The sequence below is a fragment of the Brienomyrus brachyistius genome, chromosome 9, assembly GCF_023856365.1.
Source record: "Brienomyrus brachyistius isolate T26 chromosome 9, BBRACH_0.4, whole genome shotgun sequence".
Taxonomy (NCBI): domain Eukaryota; kingdom Metazoa; phylum Chordata; class Actinopteri; order Osteoglossiformes; family Mormyridae; genus Brienomyrus; species Brienomyrus brachyistius.
The window spans coordinates 6,930,828-6,957,944 of NC_064541.1; the positions used below are offsets into that span (position 1 = coordinate 6,930,828).

The 27,117-nt window shown below is 44.1% G+C and overlaps 1 protein-coding gene across 2 annotated transcripts in view; it reads left to right on the forward strand.

Moving 5' to 3' along the window:
- The first annotated feature begins 625 nt into the window (after positions 1–625).
- Positions 626–27,117, forward strand: part of LOC125749186 (exostosin-1b-like) — a 49,267-nt gene continuing 22,775 nt past the window's right edge. Inside the window, exon 1 of one of the 2 annotated variants that reach the window (XM_049026172.1) lies at positions 626–2,318. In XM_049026172.1, the coding sequence (XP_048882129.1) occupies positions 1,402–2,318 (917 nt within the window). In that variant the 5' untranslated portion in view covers positions 626–1,401. The remainder of the gene's footprint in view (positions 2,319–27,117) is intronic. The other variant, XM_049026171.1, reaches the window with a different exon arrangement.

Sequence of the window (27,117 nt, forward strand, 5' to 3'; positions counted from 1 at the left end):
ACACTAGTTGAAATGTTAGAGAAGATGAAACCGGACAAACGCGATCGTAGTTTATTTTATACGCCCTTGTAAACACAAAGAACGTGCATCACAGCAGAACAGAAATAATACCAACAATGCAACATAGTGGCGCACTTGTGTTCCATGCTAATGCACCGGATTTTTCATGTAAATAATACTACTTTAAAAGACGTGGCTGTCTGAATAAAGCGCTACATTTACTCGGCTGTAAGCTTTCGAGCAATATTGAATAATGCGCTACAGGATGATTTTCATTCTTATATATACAATGTTTTTGTATTATAATGTAGGCAAAATAATTTTAGTAACCAGAATTCCAATGGCGAGGTGATTCATTGTCTCTATCAAATTTAATGAATTGCATGCTAATTAACAATCACTTTCACAAAACAAGGCAAGAAATACAACCATGAATAGTCTTCGACTTAGACTAAAATGTTAAATCGATGTTATTATTTCTTTATTATTTCTATAAATATGTATAAAACAGCTACGTAATCTACTGTAAATACTTCAGACCGCGGTATTTGCAGCTCGCAGTTCGCCTGGGCGCTTCATCTCCCGGCTCCTGCCTTGAAAGGGTGCGTCGGAGGAGCCGCCTTTTCCGGACTGCATGCACACCAATGGAAAAGTTCACAGCCTGACGAGAGGACGTCACTTCATCTGCAGGCTTACAGGGGCTGCACTGTTAACAGCAAGCGGGGAGAACTGCCCTACACATGTCGATACGCGTCTACTGGTCCCCGGCTGCTGTTCATCGTTGTTTATCCCGTGACTCTGCAGGAGGCATATAAAAGGAAGTGTGCAGCTTCGTGCGAGCGCAGCCGATCTTATCCTCCGCTTTATGCTCTTCTCTGCAGCCTTAAAATAAGCGAGGTTTAGCGAGCCCCACCGTAAGGGACCGTATATAAAGCAGCTCTGTACTGCTTACGCCGGACCGGCTCTTCAGGAAGGTCGCTCTATACTGGCAGTGTTGGTTCCTCAGGGCCGGTGCCGGAAAGATGCACCGGCTCTCTTTACTTTACGACCGTGGGACTAGTTAAACTAGTTGCTTTCGATAAAGGATTGTCTTTATATATATTTAAGGCATTGTCTCTAAATTCCCACACGGAATATGGAGACGTTTAAGTGACGGCACTGTCGGGTCACATAGTAGTAGATGGAAGAGAGGATACGGCTTATATATCAAAATCGGCCCGATGCGCTTCATCATTCGCCTGATTGGGATAACGAAGTCGAAGACGGTGGGAAGGGCGAGTTTGAAGCGGCAGGGGGCCGCCGGTGGAAGATGGCGGAGTGGATCAGGCGGATGGGCTGAGGAGCGGAGTTCGGGGCGCTTCGGCTTTACTCAGCGGCACCTGGTCGCGGACCGGAGGACACATGCAAGCCAAAAAGCGCTTTTTCATACTGCTCTTCGTCGGTGCATGCATCCTGCTGCTGCTTCTTATTGGAGGGGGACCGGCGCACAGAAGCAGGATGCACCGCAGTGGCCGTCATCTCGGGCGCTCCTGGCAGCGTTTCTCGGACCCCCTGCAGCCATTCGCGTCTCCGGAGCAGCCGGAGACCGATAATCACGGTATGCGGCGAAGAAGGGATGCCGATCCCGGCATGTATAAAGGAAAGGAGTGCCGCATGGAGTCATGCTTCGACTTCTCCCGGTGCGAGAGCAACGGCTTCAAAGTTTACGTTTATCCGAGGCAGAAGGCGGATAAGATCTCAGAAAGTTACCAGAACATCTTAGCAGCCATCGAGGGCTCCAGGTTTTACACTCCGGACCCAATGAAGGCGTGCCTTTTTGTTTTGGCTTTGGATACTCTGGACCGGGACCAGTTGTCGCCGCAGTATGTGCCCAGTCTGAAAGCGAAGGTGCAGAGCCAGCCTTTCTGGGACGACGGCAGGAACCACCTGATATTCAACCTGTACTCGGGGACATGGCCGGATTACACAGAAGATCTGGGCTTTGACGTGGGCCAGGCGATGGTGGCCAAGGCGAGCATCAGCACGGAGAGCTTCAGAACCAACTTCGACGTCTCCATCCCGCTTTTCAGCAAGGAGCACCCCAGGAGCGGGGGTGAGCGGGGCTTTCTGAAGTATAACTCTATCCCCCCTTTCAGGAAATACACGCTGGTGTTTAAGGGCAAGCGCTACCTGACAGGCATCGGGTCGGACGCACGAAACGCCCTGCACCACGTCCACAACGCGGAAGACATTGTCCTGCTGACCACGTGCAGGCACGGCAGGGACTGGCAGAGGCACGAGGACGGCCGCTGCGCGCGGGACAATGCCGAGTACGACAGGTGGGTGTCCCGGGGGTGGGCTTAAAGTTCTGGTTCTGGTTAAGGGTTAGGGTTACGCCGAGGTCGTTACGTGGCTTTGCAGTGCTGGGAACGCATGGCGGTAAAGTAAATGTCAGTGTAACGGGAGCCTGGATTCTGGGTCATGTCTTCGGGGGCAGGTGAAGGTACTGCTTCAGGTCAATATTCCGTGTAAAATGTGTTAAAAATCGTCACCATTTGTAAAGGCGTCAGCGAAACACCGACATGAAGTCTTTATGGTTACTTTTTATAACTTCAATCTTTTCGTGCTGGGTTGACGTCACTGCGCATTAATTTTGAATTTACTGTATATCAAGTTATACTATTTCTAGGAAATGGACCGTGAATCAGCTCTTTATAATATTTAGACAGCAATTTTAGATACAGCTATCTTTGCTCTCGTTATTGACCTGAGAAGTTAAAAACTTTTACGTGTAGAATAAACGAGCAATAAGCTATACTTTGACCAATACGACAGTAACCCACGATAACCACAGATGGGCCGATCTATTTGGTAATTTAGAGAAAATCACGTTTTTGTGTTGGGAAAACTGTTGTTGATGACAGCGGTAAGAGAGAATTATTAAAATCATCACGGAAAGGTGCATTTCAGTGGTGTGCATGAGCGATTGGACAAAAGGTCCATCTTTTTACACATTCATGTGTTTGAGGTGAAATGTAGAGCTGACGCTCTATCCATAACACTGCGAAAAAGTAAAATAAACAAGGTCATTTGAAGAAGTTATCGGTGGTGCCCCCAAACGGAGGAGCAGCCTGACCTTAACCATAACCTCAGCAAAAGGTGCAGCAAAACTCTCCAGCCCAAGGTCTGCTTAAAATCCACCCTACGGAAGCTGAAACTAACCCAGTATTTGAAATCCCAGTATACTGTATCTCAAAGAAACCAACCTGTACTTTGCATGCCGATCACATTCGAATGTTCAACATTTAAAAACCACAGTTAAACACAATGACGTCACGTAAACGAACACATTCTCTTCCCGGGGTTGCCAACTTTGATCAGCTGGCTGGCGTGAGATTGTCAATTTGAGACTAGTCTGCACACGCATTTACACGTATGTAACAATGTTATTGCCCTGTAAATAGCATGCAGACTTTGCAAACTATCCCATCTCTTCTGGTGTAGCTAATTTTAGGTTTATAATAGAATAATATAGAATTGCGTGAGAGTTGGCAACCCTGCTTTCCGCGCACGTCTGTCTCTGACTTTAATTGACTAATGATTCGGTTTTACTCACCATTCATAATAATTAACTTATTTCCCCCTTACAGTCTGCTGCTGCAGAACATCATGAAAGCAGCCCCAAAAACCCGCAACCCAGTGGCCACCTAACCCGCAACTGTATTTTCATAATAGCCTGGGGGGGGGGGTGGGTACCGCGGACCTGGCAACTCTGCGTACCCCTAACTCTGACCTTAACCTCGCTAAATATATGTAAACAATTCGTGAGGTCTGCGCGTGTATTGAAGTTCCTTTGCTGCCGCCACGTTTTTCTGATGACGTCCGTGGGACGCGGTGCGGAGCTTCCCTGGAGCTGGGAGGGGGGGGGGGGGGGGTGGGGCGGCTGGTTACCGGGAGCCGGTACCGGGGGCTGTGAGCTGGGACTGGAGGCTAACGCTGCACCTGCGGGCATCTCATTTGCACTGCGCTTATATAGTGTGAAGCTCCTCTGTTCCAGTGAGTAAATACCATGATTATACTTACTGTCAATAACATCGCAATGCAAGATATTTTGGAGAATTTTGGAGGCTCAGATTGCGTGGGGGGTGTAAATATGGGCGGGGCTTTTGATGACCTCGTAAAGACCATATTTTATTACCCAGGTCTTTAAAGCCACTGAGTGAGTTTATTGTAACATTTAGTTTGATCAGTTTGTGATATAGCACTGAAATATCATTCCGGTAGGTACTGGCGGGTAAGCGCATTCACTGCAGGAAAGTGTGAAATCCAGTCCAAAATGTTTTAGATTCAGCCCTTTTTTTCTGTCCATTTTAAATAATTCTGTTCCACAAAATAAAGGATATTCTATTTTCCAGCATATGCTTTGTTGCTGTGTCTTTCAAAAAAAAAAACTGCAATTATCGGAAATTATTCATTAAAACAAACAATATTCAACAGTCTCCTGGTAAAGTATTTTCTCACTGCTGCCAAATAGTACCCCACTTAACCAAGTACCGAAATAAAGTTTGAAAAATCAAGTTTTTAAGAATATCTGCCACCTTGGATCAGCATAGAAACTGTGTAAGACCAATGATGATAGTATGGTGCCAACAGAGAGCTCAGGATTAATTTGCAGTTTCAGTGCCTACAGTTGTTGTCTTAGGCCTGTTAAATGGGGCCACTAAACTGAGGCAGAGCAAAACCTTACACAGGATATGATGTCACTACCAGCAGAACACTTCCTGTTAGTTACGCTATGTGGAGTGAAAGTAGCCCGATGACTTGCGTACGTCCCAGGATGACTTCTGTTCTTTAGGTAATTCATGCTTTGAGCTTCTTCTCACAACTTTCCTGGAATTGAGCAGGAGAGCAATTGAAAGTCTAAAACAGCAAACATCATGGGTATTTATACATTCGTCTTATGGCTTGGACTGATTCTTGTGAAAACTGTTGCAGTTTAACATGATTTATAATAAGCAAGGCTCAGCATGTTGCTGTGAGGAATAGGGGCCCCAATAACCATTTGTACTTCAGCACATCACTATATATGTGTTCCTGTTACATTATTTAAAGTATGTGGATGAGCATTCTGACTGCAGAACAGGGCCGTCGAGGCCGAACGATCCTTGTGATGCTTCTGGCTGCAGAAAAGCACTATCAATTGAGATTTGACAGCCAGTGTTTTTGTGATTTGCAGTTCTATAGGGAAGGACGGTGTTGGAAGGTGTGCGAGAGGAAGTCCAGTTGTACAAGGTCACAAGAAGGTCATTTCTGCATGGGGATTCACAAAGACCACAGGGTGGGCTGTCCTGTTGGCCACACCAACACCTGTTCTAGCAAGAACCCAGCTTTCCTAGCTGGCTTCCCATCCAAGTACTGGCCAGGCCCAAACCTGCTTAGCTTCCTATGGATTACCCTGTCAGAACTGTAGGTGGTATGGCTGCTGATAAGATATGGAAAGAGGGCAGACACCGTATCTTACATTTGTGTGTGTTTCTTGCCAGTGGAATTTGAATGCAGATTTCACTCACACATATGTTGCTTTTTAAACCATAAAAGTTACTTACTGGGAACTAATCATTTTGATTATAGCTGCTATTCCATTGTTTTCATCGTGAGTGGATTAAAAGTGACTGGGTGGGGTTGTGTGGCGCTCGCTGATTGAGGGATACCGCTAGGCTGGTGGTGGCGAAAGGGAGACGGCGGTGGGTTGAACAGACAGCTTGCCGCCTCTCGGGCGCAGCAGTGCCCACATCAAACGTGTCGTGTATGCGCCAAGGCCTGGCGGGCGGCACCCAGGCGGGGTGTCACCATGACCCTCCGTGGTAAACAGCAGATGGCCGATGCCCTCACCTTTGCGAACGATGACGGCTGAAGACGTTTTTTTGCAGGACATTGTATCTGATCTCAGTTCTTTTCTGTGAACTTTTCCATGCGACTCATTTGGAAACATGATTATGAATAAGGGCCTTTCTTACATCGCTGTACTGTTTTGTCACTTAGCCGCTGTTACCGTTCGAGTACCGTACCCTCTTTGAATCGGCTTTCCTTGAAATGAATGCTGCGTTGGCCTGTTTCTTTTCCCCCCAGCATTCCAGTGAAAGGTGCCTCTGGCACCTCGGAGGCCCTGAGCTGCGGGAGCGTTAGGATTTCCTACAGAAAGCCTAGGTGACGGAGACGTCAGCTTAACTGGGGAGTGGGCCCGTTTGTTTATTTAACGAAAGTACATAAAAGCAAAAGCAAAGCTTGTTTTGTCCATTATTTATACAGGCAGGCTTTAAAATTATGCTTCTTAGCGGGTGATTTTGTATCTCAAATGGAATTTGATGTGGTAGTGCAGCCTTTTGCCACAAAAGCGATTAACCTGCAGGGATTGTAGAGGGGTCTTTCAAATCCACAGAGGATTTGTCTCTGTTTTAATTAATGTGATTTGTGATTATTTGGGACAATTTCCTTTCTCTAACTAGGATTCTAGTCTTTTTGGAGAAATCACTGTATTCTGAATTTAACTTGTCTTTTATATGTAAACACAAACACACACCGAAAGACCAGTGCGCTGTCAGACTGGACCTGCTAACATTGTACTAACACCTGTACTCTGTGGGACGGGACTCTCTGCTCCAGGTTTGGAAGCGTTCTCCTTCCTGAGGTGAGGTGCCCTCCGTTTAATGGCCGCCCTGCACCCTGTCTGTCCGTCACGGTAGCTCTGCCATCATGGCCACCTTTGCTGAGACCTGCCTCCTGGTGTTAACTGCATGTCGCTTTGCCAGTCACTTCACAAGGATGCCAGTTGGCAGTAACTGCGCGTTCAGCGTCAATAACATGGTTTTATCCGTATGCAGCCTAAGCAGCTGCATTTGTTATTGCTCTGTCTCAATAGTGTGTAAGGTAAAACTGGGGTTTGCTTAATAAGCAGCATGTTTCCATTGTCATTTGAGTTCTAGTTACGTCTTGACCTGTAACCATCGAGGTACGAAGGTTGCAGGAAAGGTTCTGTTTTCCTGCAGTTTGCCACTGGGTTACTTCCTGAAAAATGCTGTTTTTTAATTTGTGTTGTCATTACTCTCTGGTGCCGAAACCCATTTCCGGCTTGAGTCACCTAATTCTCCATCCCAAAGGGAGCAGTCTCTCACTAGGAGTGAGGTCCGTCCCTTTGGTGTGGGCGACCCGAGGCAGTCTTGCCCCCATGTTGGTCCCAGGCAAAAGGCCTGCATGACAGACGGCGTGACCAGAGCAGCTATCTGGTAGCATTCCTGTATAATTATTTAATGGTTTGCTGTGTGTGTGTGTGTGTGTGTGTGTGTGTGGGGGGGGGGGGTTATGTATGTACTACATTGTTGGGACATTTGGTCCCCGCAATGTGGTAAAAACCTATTTTGACATTGTGAGGACCACTTTTTTCTGTCCCGCCCACAAGGGGAAACTTAATTTTATATAAATCTGTGACTGTAATCAAAGACTTAAAACCTTATGGTCAAGGAAGCCATAGTTAGGATTAGGGTTTTTCCCATAGAAATGAATTGTCCGTCCCCACAATAAATACAGAGGTGGTGTGTGTGTGTGTGTGTCTGTGTGTGTGTGTGTGTGTGTTTGTTTGTGTGTGATCCATTGTAATTGTTGTATATCTCCTTGGGCAAAGATTAAAGCCTCAAATGAACAAAAATAACCTGTTAACCTGTTTAGTGCATGATAAGGGGGGACAACAATGGGGAGACAGACTGCCCCCCCAAGAGGAGCGTCCCTCCTGTGACAGCACCTGTCTCTAGGGATGTGATGACGGGCCCTGGGGGCCCCATACTGGCTCACTGAATCTCTGTGCTGCTTCTGTGAAAGACCTCATCACTTTAAATATGATTGCCGTTTGGGCTCTAATGAAATATGAAGATGTTCTGGAAGCCGGAAAGCAGTGAGACAGCTCCCCGAATATCACACAGGAGCCGTGATGAACTGGATCAGTGTGCCGTGGTGCTGCTCAGCTCTCCCCCGGCGTGTGATCCGGACCATAACATCCATTAATTAGTCGTGTAGTCTGGAGGGTTACACTCATCCTCTTTCTGTGAATCCCCAGAGAGAAAGTGAACTTTGCCCTGTGGTTTTGTGGGCTGAACCAGGGTTTCAGGCTATAAAATGAACACTGATGGCTAATTCTGGTGCCTTTTAGAGCATCACCTTTTATGGTTTGAAAGGGTAAAAAATGCTGAGCGTGACCTACCTGCCTTCTGTAAAAGCTTAATTTTTTAAAAGTCAGATTCTCACACAGTTTGAAGAAATTGCCTCCATTTCCGCCCCTTCTAATTCTTACTTCATTATACTTCCACCATAATTTCCCTGAAAGGTTCTATTTTTGAATATGCTCAGACATTATCGTACTGACCAAGAGGTGGCTAAGTTGAAGCCCTTTGATCGTGCGCCTTTTCAGATCAACAATTACATTTCCTCTTGAGGAAGCTGGGAGCAAACTATTTACCATTAAAACCTCTCACAGACAAGTCTTGTCTGGATTTCTGTCATCCTGCACACTGGCAAATGAATATCTTTTCTGCGTCATTTTAATTAATCTGGCTGTGGAGTTGTTCTTGGTTGAAGGAGCAGCTTCAGATCTCTGTGAGCTTCTCTGGTTGCTAGGTAGACCCCTTTGTCCAGGGTTTGGGGTGACTTGGCATGAGAGCCTCACATGGAGTGTGAGATGGACGGATTGAGAGGGGGCTCACTGTTGTTTTTATTTCCAGTTTAGCTGGGGTGGAGTGGGGGGAGGGGTAACGCAGACAAATTGGAGAGCTGCCTTGTCGATGTTAGGTCTGGCTGCCATGAGGACACCATGATAAATGAATTCTGGAAAGTACTGGTGGCTCTGGGGCACTGCAAAGCGCGTTTACTTTCTCCAGCCTCGTTATAGATGGAAGGAGGGATAAGGGAGCGCATGCTGTGTGCCAGAGCGTCTGCCACTGGCGACCCAGGAAGCACAGACGTCGTTCTTATCCAGCGCCCGCCTGGATCCGCTCTTTTATTATTTTTTTTTGACTTTCTCATTTGTGTTTGCCCTGAAATGTGAACTGCATGCCTTTGGGCAGCCGCTCTGTCATGTCGTCTGAGTTTCAGGGTGTGTTATGCCCCCACGGTTTATCTGCAGAGTCCGTGCAGCGCCACCATCTCCGTATCATTATTGAAAAGATCTCAGCTGTCAACTTTGTCATGAAACGTCGTCCATTAAGCCATTTTAGCTTTGTGCCAGTTTGTAACATACGGTGTTTCTTATTTGTGAACCTCTGAAATATAGGAGCTTTTTAAAGCACACGCCCTTCACCAAGGACCTAAGCAGTAGGATGTCGGCATGCAGCCGTCACCCAGGTCCTGCTCCTGCATGATATGTTTATTTAGTGTCAAGCTTCCCGTCCTGATACGGCCTCCTGTGTGTTTGTGTATACCCAGGCGTGTGGGACATGGGGGGCTTCTCACACCGTTTTGCCATTCCATGTTTCATCTGCCATATATCCATTGGCCCCTCCCCCCAGTGGACTCGCCCCTCCCTCGTTTTTTTTTTTTTTTTTTTTTTTTTCCAACCATGAAACCTCAGTTGCTAAATTCTGCAGCTCCGCTGTTCCCTGACGGCCAGAATCTGTTTTTTTAACACCAGGTGTGAATGTACTGTGGAGCAAAGGTTACAGCAGCTCATGTGGTTTGGTGGGTCTGTTTCCACCTGGGTGGTGCGTGCGTGTGCGTGTGTGGGTGTGTGCACGTGGGTCTAATAGGAATGAAGTTAAACTAGCGATTCACAGGCCTAGATCACTATTTGCGAGATTGGACTCCAACCGTGGCTCTGCCTTGTGCATCGAATCGCCGGTGAAATAGGCCTGTTATTTGAGTTGCTGTCTGATGCTGAAGGTGTGTCAGGAGCCCTCTCTGGTTATTCTGCTAACGTTTCCTTCGAACAGAATCAGATGGACACTGAGCTGGGGAATGCCGTATTTGCAGAGAAAAGAACTACTGTCTTTTGCTGAAATTGGCAGTTGTCCTTCCATGCATACAGACTTTGGCACATTTTTCACCGGGAAAGTGAGGAGATATACTTTTATCCAGATCAACAGTTTAAAATGTAACTATGTAGTAATTTCAACTATAGCGATAATATCATGTCTTTTTTTTTTAGCACTGATATGACCTCTAAATAAACAGTGGGGAACAGTTTGCATTTCATCTCCATCTTCTGCATATCTCCATATCTCACGAGCGCGGCTCTTGTGACAGGGGAGGTGATTTATTTTTTGTCATATTTGGAGAATTATTGTCCACATAAAAAAAAGCTGCTACATATTTTGAACATGGAGAATTGAAGCTACAATTTTGAACTTAAAATGTGATGAATCCATTTTGACTTACCGCCATGGTCATGAGCAGTAGACTTTCCCCCACAACCTTTACAGGTCACCCCAGGCAGCCAAAGACTCCTTTCTCCTGTCTCTGCTTTTAAAGGTCGGTTTGCGCCCTAAGACAGGGTACATTCGGATCCTTTTCTTCTAGCTTCCTGTACGCGTGGGCAGATCTGCCAGAGGCAGTTTTAATGGTGCTTTACATCGCATTTTCCATTGCGTTTAGGTTCTAGTGTCAGGAGGCCCTCTGGTCTTGGAGCTCCAGCAGATTGGGCAGTGTGTCAAAGTAACACATCAAGGTCCAGTGCCTGGCTAGTGTTAGCCGGTGAGCCCACAGCCCATGCAGCTTTCTGATTCCACCAAAGCAGAGTACAGAGGACCATTAGTGAGAAGTCCTGCTATTTGGGGGGGGGGGAGGGCTGGGCTGTCAAGCAGAGAAACTAATAATGAGTAAAAATGAGTTGGCGATGAGTATTATTTACTCTAATGAGTATTATTTATCCTTTTAATTTGGCAGTAAAACTAAATACATTATAAATAAAAGTAGTTTCTAAACAGGACAATTCTACAGTTTCTCTTTCGTATTAATAGTAACAGTGCAAGAATAACTGTCTTACAGTAGCTGTCATTAATGAGAGAGTGTATATTCCTGTTTGAAATGGCCGCAGGTTTCATTGGGACATTCGTCACCCGTATGGATTCCCTGGCCTGAACATGCCACCTTCAGCCTGTAGGTCGCCCTGACTTCTGGGTTTTAGAGGGATGGCTGATCTATCATGGAAAAATACAGCAGCAATAGGAGGTGATACCTTGTGAAGTCAAGGGTCAAGAGGGTCTGTGTCATACCATCTACAGTATATGCAGTCCACAGCTTACAGTGGCATGAAATAACACTCCCCAGGACCGTGGTGCGGTATATACACACAGTGTTGCCAAATTTGGTCAGCTGGCTGGATAAGATTCTTGAGACAAGTCTGCACACGCATTTACATATATGCAACAGTGTTATTACCTTGTAAATGTTCTGTAGGGTTTGCAAACTAACCCAGTGCTTCTGATGTAGCTAATGTTAGGTTTATAATCGATTTAATATAGATTTGCCATAAGATTTCAAGTAAGTATGAGAGTCTGAAAGTGTGAGTGTGGCGCCAGATGCGTGAGAGTTGGCAGTCCTGTATACATAAAGTGCGGAGCCTGTAAACAAGACTGTGCAACAAATGGGGGAAAAAGGAGAATAACAGCTAATAAATAAAAATAGATAATACACTTCAACAGGGGAGCTACGGGTGGCTGCACAGTATTACAGATAGAGTGGTGACTGTAGAATTAATAAATACAGCAGATGTAACAATGCAGATGTGACACAGATGTAGGAAAAGGTGCAGTGTTAGTCAGTGTTTGCTGGATAAGGTGGCTAGTGCTGATGGTAAGCCAGGTTCATAATGGAGCGGGTAAAGAGTTCAGCATTCTAACAGCTTTGGGGAAGAATGTTTTTCTCCAAATTTTCTCCACCTTTTTATTTAGCCGTTTTTCGAGTGCTTTCTGATTTCCCCATTCCTCTTAAATGTAGCGCAGGCTCACGGCGTCTAAGGGGTGCTTCTCCTAATAAGCCGCTAATCTAATGAAAGTGACTCTCCAGTTTCCATGGCGCACTCTCATTGTCCCAGAGGCTGGACGTGCCACTTTGATTTACCACTCAGTCGGCAGCAGCTATTATTGTCAGACTTTACCCTGAAATCCTTCCGGGATGCTCCTGTCTGAAAATGAAAATAAATAAATCCTCTAACTGTGAAAGAATGAAATTTGTAAGCTGTTACGTAATTCATATCAATTGTGGAAGGTTGCATAAACTGAGAGTTATGGGGGGGGAAAAAAGTTTAAAAATCCAATTTTCTCGGTTTTTGGCAAATAAATTGAATGTGTGAGCTGTTGAATCTCGGTTCAGCAAGTTGGTGCCTGTTCATTCTGCCTATGTAGGAGAGAAACTGACCTCTCCTTGGTGCCATTGCGCTCCTGAGCTTCACAGTCTCCAAACTTTGCTGCTTTTTTCAGAATTGAAATGATTTGTGTTTTTTTTCACTATTACTGTTCTGTTAGTCCATCATCTGGCTGGACACTTTTTGACTTTTCTCAAATTCCACCTAGTAGCTGCTCTCGTTCATATCTGCTGCTTATTTGGGGCTCGCAATCTGTGCATCTTGTGGATTCCTGGAGCTTCAGACCTTTCGTTTATGATTTCCTTGCTTTATTTCCCCTCAGTGAGGACTCCTTAATCCCAGGCTGTCCTTCTCCTGCTCCCGGACTCACCAGCTTTATTTTATCCATCCTTAAAAGGCTCCTTGATCTCTCAAATCTCACAAACACTTAAATCACTCAATTACATGCCTGTGCCATCTGCAGTCCACCTTCATAATTCCGTTCTTGACCTTCCCGCAAGTAGATTTAATTCCTCTTACTCTCTGGAAATAGCTCTTTTTATTTCTCGCCAACACTGTCTTCGTTCTCCCTGAATGTGATGGACAGTTAAACTCCTACACTCCCCTTATCCTCCAAAAGTTTCCTTTAGAGCATCAGGAGGTGAATGGGGTATTGTGTGGTTGTCTTGGCACTGTTCTAAAATGAAAGTTATTTCTGCTCTTTCATCCCCATCTCTTTTATTTAGCTCCGGTTCTTTGGACTCGTGTGGCACTCGCGGTGGGAGCCGTGCTGCTTTAATCGTGTTCAGCATGCCAGTGAGATTCCTCACTGAGTATCATAAACAAATAAGGAGCTGAAAGGTGGAGAGAGGTGCCTTCTCTAATGGCTTCCTGGAGGACTGGCTGAAACAGCTGAGGAAAGGGGGACACGAGTGCCTCTGTTACTATCGGAAAAAGCAAGTGAGGGTTTTATGTGGCTGCTGCTAGCTTTCTCCACTCCTCAGTTCATGCAAGAACAGGGTGTCCATCTCACTAGGAACTGGGTGATCTCGCTTTTTGTGGAAGTCCAGTTTAACTCGATTTGCTCCTGTATTGAGGGAGTCGTGTGGGATTGAGTTTAATGGGTGGGGAGTACTTGGATTGCAAAGTTTGCTCACCCTGACCTGGGTCACATCACACACTAACCACGAAGGTGCCCCCTCCCCTCTCCCACATCATGCTCATTTGCATAATTTCCCCACCTTCCTGTTCCCCCTCCCCTACCATATTTTTGTGACGTTTAGCCATATTTCACATCATCATGTTTGTGGCGTTGGGGTCTTCAGGTGGGCAGGACTGCTACATCAATTTCCTGTTAGTTAAATGTGGGGTGCTGGTAAGTTTGGAGAAGTACCAGCATTACAGACATTGGCAAGGTTTTCTAGCACGTAAGGGGACACTTTGGGGCAGCCCTTTGGATTAAGGGACCCCCTGAAGACGGGGATGGACAATGAGTTTTAAAATAAACCTTTGGTATAAGGTCAGGGGCGGCATAGCGGTGCAGTGGTTAGCACTGTTGCCTCTGGGACTCAGGTTCAATACTCCGCCTGGATCACATGTGTGTGGAGTTTGCATGTTCTCCCCATGACGTTGTGGGGTTTCCTCTGGGTACTCCGGTTTCCCTCCACAGTCCAAAAACATGCTGAGGCTAATTGGACTTGGATGGATGGATGGATGGTATAAGGTCAGTTTAAGTCAGGAATATACCAGCTAGTTGGATGTTGTTGCCCTTGTACATTCAGATTCTGATTCAAACAAGGATGAGGATCACTGGGGTGTCCAGTAGGGATGTAACTGTAGACAAAATACACGGTTCAGTACGTACCTCAGTTTTGAAGTTACGGTTCGGTAAGTTTATGGTACAGCGGGGGTAAAAGAAACAAAACATAAATTGCTTTTTTTTTTCTTTATCAATCAGAGTTTACTGAACAAAGTATGACTGTCTTTCTTAAAAAGTCTCTGTCAATACTAAAAACAGAAATTTGCTTAAGTAAATCATAAATAAATATTCTCTCAAGTAAATTAAAATAAATATCCATTAAGGTGCACATTAATTACCTGATCTGTACCTGATCTGTACTGTATTCACATTACCAGCTTTCAGCTTCATATTTGAACTGTGCAACACAAATGTCTCAAAGAATACAAAGCCTAACGAAATATTATTATGGTGCAGCATTTAAAAAGTACCTGGGCTGTATTCACATTAACATCTTCCAGCTTCACATTAGGACATAAGTGCGCATGCATGGTGGCTCGGAGGAAACAAAGTACAAAGTAAAGAGACACTGATTAATTTGCCAGGGACCAGAATCGGCTGATTTTCAGCGTGCTTAGCCCAGACCGGAGACTGGTTAGTCAGTGTTATGTATTTCAGTGCCGAACCAGTCCGTTTTACGCGTGCACCACATCATACGCAGAGTGCCGCATGCACACATGCGGTCACATGCTAACATGTCATTAACATGGAAATTCTTCAATGTGAGGGAAGAATCGGAAAATCGGAATCGGCCAAGAAAATTGCAATCGGTGCATTTCCAGCACAAAGGTTCCGCATTTGCTGCATTTATTCGATACATATGCGTGTCAAACCGAAAGACCCGTACCGAACATTTTCAGTATGAATACACATGTCCATATAGTGTTGTCATTTACCATAGACAAAGCCATATTCTACTGGTGTTGTGTTTCATGAGAAGCATTTGCTTTTACTTTGAAAGCTGATGAATGGATGTTTGAAGACTAAGTGCTCAATCTTATGAAAACTGTTAATGTCGTGGCATTTTTGATGTGTGAAGGAGACGCGTCAGATTATCCCCACTCAGTTTTTATCCCTGGGTGTTGTGTTTCAAAATAACACCTCTAATTGTGCTAAATGGGCTACTTCGTTAAGAAACTTGTGAGCTGTAGAGAAGGTTTAACCTTTACAGACTGCTGGATTATCATGATTTTCTCTGCAGAAGGGTTGGCGAGGAGAAGGTCGCAGGGGCACTGTTTCGTCAGTGTGGGTAGGCCGAGTTCCCGTTCTTCCCTTGAGCTGGTGAATGTTGGCGCTGCTGTAAGCAACAGTCTTTCTGTCCCTCCCCATATTATCTTTTAATGGTTATGCATACATTTAAATGCCCAGAGTTGCAATGTTGTGTAACAAGCTGTGTCTGTGACTGAACTTGCACTGTAAAGCAGACTTTTCAGTTCCATCTGGCACGTTAATGACAGTGAATCGTACGCTGGAGCTGACATGTTAAAATAAATGTGCCGGTGTTCCCATGCCTAGGGGCTGCATGTGTGAGAGAGATACAGTACCTGTCAAAGTCAGAACACACAAAGTTGCCTACAAAGGAGCGTGAGAGTGCCACATCACATGACCTAGATACCTGAGCAAAACAGAGACCAGAGAGTGAAAGAAAAACAGTCAATCAGTGCTCAGCATATATGTGGGACCTCCTTCAGGACAGCTGGAAAAGCATCACAGGAGGCCACCTCATGAAACTGACATAGAGGAGACAGTAGGGTCAGCCAGTCCCTGGGGAAATTGGGGTTAAGGGCCTGGTTTCCAGGCCCAATGGTGGCATCACTCTGCTGACTATGGGATTTGAATTAGCATCCTTCTGTGTTCCAACCCACTGAACCCCCCCCCACAAATTATTTTTTCGTCTAATACTTTTTCGACCAGTCTGTAATTCCATATGTGTGATTTTATAGTTTTGATGGTTTTGTAATTATTCTAAAATGTACCAAATAATACAAATGAACCTTTTCATTAGCAGGCGTGTCCAAACTTTTGACTGGCACTGTGTAAGTGTAACCCTGTGAGAAGGTGAGGCCTGGCGTGTTACTAGACATCTGCGTGACCTTCTCTCTCTCCTTGTGCATCCTGTTACGGCTCTCTGCTTCTCCGGTGTCAAGATGCTTATCTTCCCTGTGCAATAAAATCACGGATGTGAAAGGTAGAAGCGCCGGAAATGCACCGTTTCTTAATCCCTTGTTGGGCCAATTGTGTCGGCTTCCTTCCCTTCCTATTTTCTCATAATCCCAGAGTGGATCTGCAGATTGGCAGGGTGCTAATCAGCCAGTGTGGTGCTGCCACTGCCAATGGTGAACTTTTGCTCATATTGTGGCGATACACTAATCGCACACCTTTGCTGTACAGTCAGCTGGGACTGGGTGCACAGGGATATTCCTTCTTGACGGCGACCCCATAGTCAAGCTGCAGTGCCGACTTGGCTTCTCACTTAACAATCTTTATCAGCATCGTCCCTGTTAGTCACAATGAGCAGTGATTAAATATTAGTTCCCCACTGCAGGAGTGGTGTGGCTGGTGTGAGCTTACCGCTGTCCTTAGGGCAAGGATCCCTGCTGCAATCTGAAGTGGCTGTTGTTAGTGATGGAGAAAATAACGCTTCATGAACCTTGGTTTGCTTTGGGGTATGCTTTGTGCCTTTTTTTGCACAGAGAGCACCATCTAGTGGGGTTAAAAAATACAGCAAATGGTTCATGAAGCATGATTTTGTCCATCAGTAGCTGTTCCTTTGGTGCTATAGTGAGAGTGGGGAGGGCACCTGGGAATCCCTTCATAGAAACGCTCAACAAAGTGCCCCGGTTCCTCTGGCGGTCTGCTGAGACCCTCCGCCTTGGCATTAGGGTGTCGTGGGCCTGGCTGAATTAAGTGAAGCGTGCCTCATTGTACAGCTGCCTGGGTGGGGAGAGACGGGGTGAGGTGGGATGAGACTGGGTGAGGGGTACATTAGCAGGTAAACTAGCAGAGGGGCAGCTGCATTCGCCGGCACTCTCGGCGTGGTCCAGATGGATCATGCTGATCAAGCTAACAGCTTCATGAGCACTAGACCAGTTCACACTCACGCTAGGGCTGGAGTCTGGAACCTTGAATCATCAGCTCCCTCTGATGAATGTAAGTATTACGCAGGTTATACAGGTTAGCAGGTAAAAGGAAAGGTGTTTCACTTGCACAGACGTTTGGGATTGCATACACACACGCACACGCAGCTTTGCTGTTTGTTTTTATGGGATTTGTTGTACGTTAATGGATAACATTGCTAGAGCAATTAAAACCCACTATGTAGGAAATGTATCCAAATATATAAATGTCCTAAATGCTGCTGAATATTTATAATTTGGCTTTCTGTGTGCATTTGCAGTCCCCATGACCCCGTTTGTTTGTTTTGGGTTGTTCATTATAGGATTTATTACCATTTTCTAAATAATTTCATAGCTGTTAGTGACTTCCTGGGATTGGAATTCAACTATCTCAACTGATGTAGTTTTTTGTCATAGAACAAGGGCTTGAGCTGTGCTGAGGTTATATATATATATATATATATATATATATATATATATATATATATATATATATATATATATATATATATATATATATATATATATATATATATATATATATATATATATATATATATATATATATATATATATATATATATATATATATATATATGGGCGGCATGGTGGTGCAGTGGTTAGCACTGTCGCCTCACACCTCTGGGACCCGGGTTCGAGTCTCCGCCTGGGTCACATGTGTGTGGAGTTTGCATGTTCTCCCCGTGTCGTTGTGGGGTTTCCTCCGGGTACTCCGGTTTCCCCCCACAGTCCAAAAACATGCTGAGGCTAATTGGAGTTGCTGAATTGCCCATAGGTGTGCATGTGTGAGTGAATGGTGTGTGAGTGTGCCCTGCGATGGGCTGGCCCCCCATCCTGGGTTGTTCCCTGCCTCGTGCCCATTGATTCCGGGATAGGCTCCGGACCCCCCGCGACCCAATAGGATAAGCGGTTTGGAAAATGGATGGATATATATATATATATATATATATATATATGTATATATATATATAAAAAAAGCCCCCCCCACCCTGTCTTCTATATGGGTACTCTCAACTGCCGCATTCCGATCCCCATCTGGACCAAAACATGATAATCCGGATCCGGTGGATCCTCCCCTTTCACAATAAATTTTCTCCCCCACCACCCACTTGAAAAACTTGACTACTTGCATAATACCAAGGATTCGTGGGAAATCAAGGATCACATCTTCACAGAAATGTCACAGGATCACAGATGGTATAAATGCTGAATGTGATATTAATCTCATGTATTCACAGGAGGATGACAGTGAGGTATGACAAATGCCTGTACTTCACACAGGACACATTTATTTCCCATTTTCTAGGAAAAACAGACTCCTTTTTCAATATAATGTGCAGGTAATATACTATTTCATTTTGATCAATGGGCTACGCTCTGGGAGTGAACACGGTGAGGTCAGCTGTTCGTGCAAAGCAGCCGCTGTACCTTCTGCATGTGAGTTATGTATGCTTATATGCCCCATGCTACAAATAAACACTCGCATGCAAGACCTAAAATCCAAAAGCAAAAAAAACACTTCAGCATTTTTCCCCCCCAGAATTCCAGTCATCCTTTTCCCAATGGGAAAAGCTTGAGAATCGGGGACGTGTTTTATTCCTGTGGTGTTGTACTTCATCTGAGCTGAGAGGTGTAAAAAATGCATGAAATGAGCTGCTTTGTGGGTTCAGCAATTCGCAAGCACTGCTCACAGTGACTGCTGACAGATTGCGGGCAGAGCCTGATGCTGTCAAGTAGGGCTGTGCGATATGACCAAAATCTCATATCCCGATATGTCATCTCGTATCCAGATAACGATATATATCACGGCTGTACCTCGTATTTATGGATGTTTTTCTGTAGATTAGCTGCAGTAAGAATCGGATGAAAATCTGCAAATAAAAAGGAGCGAGGTCACAAATGTAATGCGATCTACAAACAGATGTTGTGTATAAATTACTCCACGTGTATAAATTACTCCATATTTCTCTGGATGATTTTGCACAATACAAATAAAAATACATATTTGTGATGTATTTCTGATTTTTTTTCTACAGATCAGCTGCGGTAAACGGAGCCCCAATGCTCACCCCTGTCTATCTTGTCCAGAAAGGGCCGGTGTGTGTGCAGGTTTTCGCTGCAGCTCCCTAATTAGATTACTAATTAGAGGACTAATTGGCCGAAGAGTCTTCACACCAAAAACCTGGATACTCACCGGCCCTTTGAGGATAAGATTGCCCACCCCTGTCTTAGGAGATCTGGGCAGGAAAAAATGTTTTGAAATAGTTTTGCATTCCCTCGCAGTACTTTTCCTTCACTAATAATAACTGTACTGTTTAAAGTACAAAAGACAGAATTAATGGACTAATAAGTATAAACCTAAACAATAGGTATCCAGTTAAGTTTGCTTTAAGCATTAACCCATGAATGCTATAATGGACACCATGTAACTTTCATATGTGTGTTTTTATACATATTTATTAATAATTGCACGGTGTCCATTCATTGTCACTTACTGTAAATAAGACAGGTGGGCTGTTGAACATGCAGTGCACATACAAACATTGAAACATTAATTAAAATTTGCCCGTAAAGAAATCTGGAAAACCAAGGGGTGTCGCTTGCTTTTGTTGAAAGATATTACAGCCGGAAAACTGAATATAAATCTGACTTTATCAAAGTGTCATGGTTGCCCACTTTCGGGTAAACCTCCCTGGTATTCTCACTTGGTAATGTATGTGGGGATATGCGGATCTGTTCTGAAATATTCCAGAAAGCAGGTTCGCGTTTAAACCTTCACTACAACACCGCGGTAAAGTTAGCTTTATATACAGTTTTCCAGCTGTAATATCTTTTAATGTTTATGATATATTTCAGTGTTTGTGTGTGCACTTCGCGTTCAGTAGTCCAACAGTCTTGCTTAAACTCACTGGCGGCGAATGGACACAATGCAATTATTAATAAATACTATATAATATTAAAGTTACATGGTGTACATTGTCCCTCAAAGTTTAATGCGTAAAGCACACTTTACAGGACATGTATTATTTTGGTTTATCCATGCAGTCACTTAAAGTAACAAGTGGACAAGTATAGTGGGATAACAAAACTGTTTCAAAAGATTAGATAGTTAAATATTGGTGGATCATGGTACATATTTGTGTATTGTCCCCTACTGTGTGTATCTACTGTGGCAGCCCTTGGGATACCCCAGGCACCCGGACCCTGCTCCCAGAAGTAATCAGTTTACAGCCCAAGTAACTGACGGCCAAGTCGATCTCTTGCCCAAAGGTGCACAGAGTGGTGTGCTCATGTGGGCAACGTCCCGATGCACAGCATGATGCTTAACCACAATTGCCCCAGGGATTGGTTGATCCTACCATCTCCTCTAAGCCAGTTTTATGAGGTGGCCTCCTGTGATGCTTTTCCAGCTGTCCTGAAGGAGGTCCCACATATAAGCTGAGCACTGATTGGCTGCTTTTCCTTCACTCTCTGATCAAACTCCTCCAAAATCATTTCTACTGTGTTTAGCTCAGGTGGCCGGGTCATGTGATGCGAGACTCACTCTTCTTTGTAGGTGGATTTGCATGTACAAACTTTAACTGGGATTGTATCTCAATTACAGAGCAATAATGTAATAGGCATATTGTGATTGGCATGGTAACTGGCCATCTTAAAGTGCTAATTGCTGGAACTGAATGATGTTAGCGAACACATTGTGCTTAAAGCCTTTGTTAGTATGCTAGCAAACTGTAACAGACTGTATTCATTTTGGCATCACAAATCTGTTAAAGCAATGCTCCTGATATCAGTCTTTACTCAGCGGCTGTGTGAGATTAAAGCAGGTGAGGAGGGCTTCAAGAATCAGGCCTGGACCGGATCCTCCCTTGCTCTTCCTGTACAGGGAGGTGCTAAGTCCTTCCGGAGCGACCCGTTAAAGGGGATATCCGGCGTCCAAAGCGTTGCCAACTTTGGTGAGCTGGCTGCTGTGAGATTTTCAGTTCGAGACAAGTCTGCACACACATGCACATGCATTTACATGTATGTAACAGTTTAATTACCTTGTAAATAGTCTGTAGGGTTTGCCGACTACCCCAATGCTTTTGATTTTAAGTTTATAATGGAATAATATAGTAGATTTGCCTTAAGGTTTCTTGTGTGAGTCAGAGTGCGTGTCACGCCAGATGCATGAGAGCTGGCACCTTGGTGTCTGGGTGGATTATTGTGCCTTTTCCACTTCGCAGACGCATTGCATCCAGGCTGTCGATACGGAGATCAGTTGGAAAAGATGTGTGCATGGAACAAGTCCTGCTAGGCACTTAGACACTCCCCCGCATTGTTCCCTCACCACCCAGGATCACCTGAACACCTCCCTTTCTCCACATCTGTCCGTCCTTTAAGGCTTAAATTAAATGTTCGCTGCAGAAGAAATCAGTGCCGGAAAATTTCTTCTGATAACATTAGAAATTTTTCCCACAGTGGGGACCGTTTTTGTTTTTTTTCCCCCAAAAGGAGATGCCTTCATGTGATGGTATCTCCTTTTTCTGTGTTGTTTATAGATGAAGTGTCCTTCAGCAGAAGTTTTTCGAAATAATGATGAAACCTCAGCGTATGAATCAATATGGAGGACCCCCCTGAGGCAGGCTGGGGGTGTGTGCTGTCTTTGTGCTGTAATTATATTAATTAACCTCAGGTCATGCAGCGCTCTAACGATCCAGGAGATGCTTCTTTGAGCCGCAGTAAATTTTTTATGAAGCTCCTTTTGAACTTCTGGTGGGTTTTTTCCCCTTTTAAACCACCATTTTATTGCAATGTTAGATTAATCCTCCATGTCTTCCGTAGCTTTATTTTGCAGATCTATGATAATATTGTTTGTTTTAATTAAAGCCCGTGTGTGTCATTTCAAATGCAAGTCTGTGGTGGTGTGTGTCACTGTGACTGTGACTGCACTTTTTTTCAGAAATTCTTACAGAATTAAACATCAGAAGAATTGTCTTCACACTAGCCTAGCACTGAATATATATATTCTTCTCATCTGTCCTAGCTTGAAATCCTAACGTGTGTGTGTGTGTGTGTGTGTGTGTGTGTGTGTGTGTGTGTGTGTGTGTGTGTGTGTGTGCGTGTGCGTGCGCAGTTAAAACACACAGACACACATTAAGCTTGGTAGAGACACTTAGAGGATGGGAAAAGATGCATAAAAATGCTTGACTGCTGCTACAATATTTTTAATTAATCACAAAAACAAAAAGTCATTTAAAAATATTTTTTATATATCAGGAATACATTTCCCAATTCAGATTGATAAACATAAAAAGATTATATATTATAGCAAAAAGAATGCAATCAACAGTTTGATTGCCATGAAACATAAAGCATGAAAATGTGACCGTCTGTGTAGCGGCTCTAAGGTCAACTGCTATGGAGGTCAAACCACAGCAGGAGTGAACAGCGGAGTTGGGGAGGCTGATTATACTGACGACTGATCAGTCTCTACAGCTAAGGCCTCCGTGTGTGTATTTGAAATCTAAACATTTGTGTGTGTGTGTGTGTGTGTGTGTGTGTGTGTGTGAGCGGGTATACCTATCCTTATGGGGACACAATGTCCCCATAACGTGATAAATATCTGTTTTTTTTCCCCTTATGTGCACCGGTTTCCTGGTCCCTATAAGGGAAAACTCTATTCCTCTAAATCGGTGACTGCTATGAAAAAGTTAAAAATAAGGTTGTCATAGTTAGCTTTAGTATTTTTCCCATAGAAGTGAATTAGCGGGCCCCACAAAGATAGGAATACCCGACGTGTGCGTATGTGTGTGTGTGTGCGCTCTAGCTATATGGAAAATACCTGAATGGATTTATTAGTTTTAGATCCTGCTGGCATCTTCATAAGAATCTTTATGTTGTTCAATCCTCTTTAGCCCAGATGACGTGGCGTCCATGATTTCCAAAAGGAATTTGAGATTTTTATTTGTCAGACCACAGGACAGTTTTCCATTTTGCTTCAGTCCATCTTAAATTAGCTCAGGCCCAGAGAAATCAGCGACGTTTCTGGATCATGTTTAGATATGGTTTCTCTTTTGCATCCTGCATGTATGGATACAGCAATGAGCTGTGTTCACAGACATTGGTGTTCAGAAGCGTATTCTGAACCCATGTAGTGATCTCCACTATATAATTCTGTCTGTTTTTATTAATGCGTCGTTGCCTGAGGTCCTGATGATCACAGCTGTCCAATAAGGGTTTTCGGCCTTGCCCCTTGCCTACTGAGATTTCTCTGGATTCCCTGAATCTTTTAATGATATTAGGTACCGTAGATGATGAAATTCCCAAATGCTTTGCAATATTACGGAATATTATTCTTAGTACAACAAGTTATTTGCCCACACAGTCTTTCACAGAGTGGTGAACCTCTCCCCATCTTCACTGCACAGAGACTCTGCCTCTCTGGGAGGCTCTGTTAATACCCAGTCATCTTACTGATCTGTTGCCAGTTAGCCTAATTAGTTGTGAGATATTCAGTCAGTTGTTTCGTGTTGCTCCCGTCCCAACTTTTTTTTGAAACACATTCCAATCCAATTTGAGCATATATTTGTCATAAACAATAACATTTCTGTTTCAACATTTGATATGTTGTCTTTGTTCTGTTATTACTTAAATATGGGTTTATATGATTTGCAAATCATTGCATTCTATTTTTATTTACATCTTACACTGCGTCCCAACTTCTTTGGAAACTGGGTTGTACATGAGAATATTAGAGAATGAATGAATGAATGAATGTTACCTTTATTTAGTGCCTTTCAAGACACCCAAAGCGCTTCACAAATACAATGGGAGCCACTTTAACCACCACCACTGTGTAGCACCCAGCTGAAGGATGCGACAGCAGCCATTCTGTGCCAGTACGCTCACCACACAGTAGCTAAGGTGGTGAAGGGGTGTGAGAGAATTCACCAGTAAGATATAGGGGATGATTAGGAGGCTGGATTTAAAAGTTGCTATATTAGAATGATATGAGGTTATTAGGGATGTCCCAATCCATTTTTTTTGGTCCTATCTGATCCATTCAATATTCATATCTGCTGATTACAAGTCCCAATCCAATCTTTTAAGAAATATTTGAATGTGCATTCACATACAGTAGGCATTGGTGCCTTCTTCGTGTGAGTAAGCCTCATGATTTTGCCGTATTCTTCCTCATGATGTTTCTGCAAAGGCCTACTTAGATTCGTCATATTAATCAACACTGTTGCTACTTCCTCTCGAAAGGACAGCATTGCAGACATCCCACGTAGGTGTTAGGCCACTTCTCAAGTTTAAAGAATTTCCACACGGCCAACATCACGATAGTTTGTATTTTCAAACCAAGTCCCTCAGGCATACTGCAGCGTGTGATGGAAGCTTATAATCTGAACAAGTGACGTAAATGAGGTAGATGCAGGAAATTATATAGATCAGGCTGTGGATTGGACTACGGTAGCCGAAAGTCAATTAAGAAAATGCATGGATCTGCCCCGATTCTGAGTTTGATATAATTGAGTCCTGTATGAGAATGATATGCAAGTAAACTGTATGAATGAGCTGTGTAGTCTCCTGGGTCGCTTAGTTATAGGTGGATTCCTTCTCGGACTGGAGGATTTGCGGAGAAATTAATGGGGTCTTTGGTACAGCTCTGCCTGGGGGGTTGTGTGTTTGAAAGTGTCTCTGTGCGGCTCTTTATTTGCTGGATTTGGTCAACTAACACAGCCAGTTAGTGTGTATTTTTCATTTAATGCTATTATGCTGCTAATAGCATTAAGGTTTTATCACTGCTGATGCAGCTTACTCATCATCCATTCATCCATTTACCAGTTTTCCAGTGCAGCAGGGCACATGATTACTACAGCAAGTCTCATACATGTACTCACTCTCACCCACAATCACGCACCATGGCCAAGGTAGAGATGCTGCACCTGACTGCATGTGTTTGGAGTACTCGGCAGTACCCAGATCCACACAGAGAGGATGGGCAAACTCCACACTGACATGGCTTGGCTTCATCAGCTTTGGAGGTTGGAGGCTTCAATGCCACCATTCATAGAGTGCTAGTGTGAGAGCGAACAGAGACGGTCAAAAATAATGCTTATGTCCTTGAGGCAGGTGACAGAATAAAGGCGCAGATTTCCTTAGGCTTTCATTTTTCATAACATCATACCTTCCAGACTTTATACTGTGGTATATGGGATTTTGACTATATTTTTTTACATGAGTAACACTTATTTTATTCCTAGGTAAAATACATATTATAGTGCAAACCATCCATCCATCCATCCATCCATTTTCGAAATCGCTTAACCTACTGGGTCGCGGGGGGTCCGGAGCCTATCCTGGAAGCAATGGGCACGAGGTAGGGAACAACCCAGGATGGGGGGGGGGCAGCCCATCACAGTAGTGCAAACCAAAGAACACATAAAACTCACCACTACTGGTCATCACCACATACCAATTAAAGCTGGTGGGTGACCTGCAAAAACACTGTTGTTAATCACCAAACAAAACTCATATAAATAAGGGAATTTATATCTAGTTTGTTTCGTCCCTGCATTTAATTAAGACATAAAACACAGAAACGCGTCTCTCCACAGAATGTGGCCTTTGCTAGGAGCCTCAGAAAAGGTTAAGTATTTGTTCCATTTTCTCATACAGTATATACATCCAGTCTTCCAAGCTAATTGTAAGACACCTTTTCACATACTGCCACTCTTAGCCTTAAGGCACACCCTCGTTCCTCCATCCGCCAAGGCAGGGTTCCCCAGTTCCAGCCCTGGAGGGTCATCCTGCAACAGTTTGCCCATTTCCCTGCTAAGTCACACCTTATTCAGCTCACCAGCTAATTACCAGGTTCTGCATGTGTGTTTCAGCAGGGAAATCTGCAACTGTGTTGCAGACTGGCCCTCCAAGACTGGAATTAGGGAACCCTGCTCTAAGGTGAACCTGTCTGTCATGATACTAGATTGGACTTTGGAACATCTAATATCTTTGCATCCATCAGGACTGAACTATCACGGAATAGAAATTGTCTGGGGCTAATCAGAACCTGGATCTTTGAAATCTCTCAGAGATCGTCATATATCTTAGCCCAATATTCTTGAACTTTATCACAGGATCATAAACGTGTATCAGGTGACCATCCTCCAAACTCACAATGCCAGCAGTTTGGTGTATCACTGAAGTCTGGACGATCTGGAGGGAGTCCAATGGAAATGATGCATAATTTTAAATTGATCGAGGCACACCCTTATTTACCTTTACAATGTTTTAATGCTCTTGCAAATCCCATCCCACTCCTCGCCAAATGTCAGATTCATATCCCTTCCCCATGTCCCCATGAGGGCCAACAAGCCCGCCTTACCCAGGTTCTCAACCATCATTGAGTAATAGTTCATGAAAACTTTATCTAGTAACTCCGCGGCCTTGGGAGACGGAGAATCTGAACCAGAGGACCCAAATAGTAGATGGTAAAGTTGCAGATACCTGAAGCACTGAGACCAGGGGATCCCAAATTGTTGCACTCAAAAGATTTCAGAATACCAGTATGATACAGTATAGATCCCACATTGCAGTAATATCTTTCTCCAGCCAGTCCTTCGGCAAAAAGGAGATTTACTCAGGAGTCGGATTAGATAGCCCCATTGAACCATATCGAACGCTTTCTCTATGTCGAGAGAAATGGCAGCCACTGGGGACTGGACCTCTGCTACCAAACACGTGATGTTAGTGAAACGTTGTAAAGTATTGGACGACTGCAACATTGAATAAATCTGGCCAGTATGGATCATACTATTAAACTTTAATTTTCACTGTATTTATAAAAGCGACTCTATTCCAGTATTTTGAAATGCTGGTGATATTCTGGTATTCTGTAT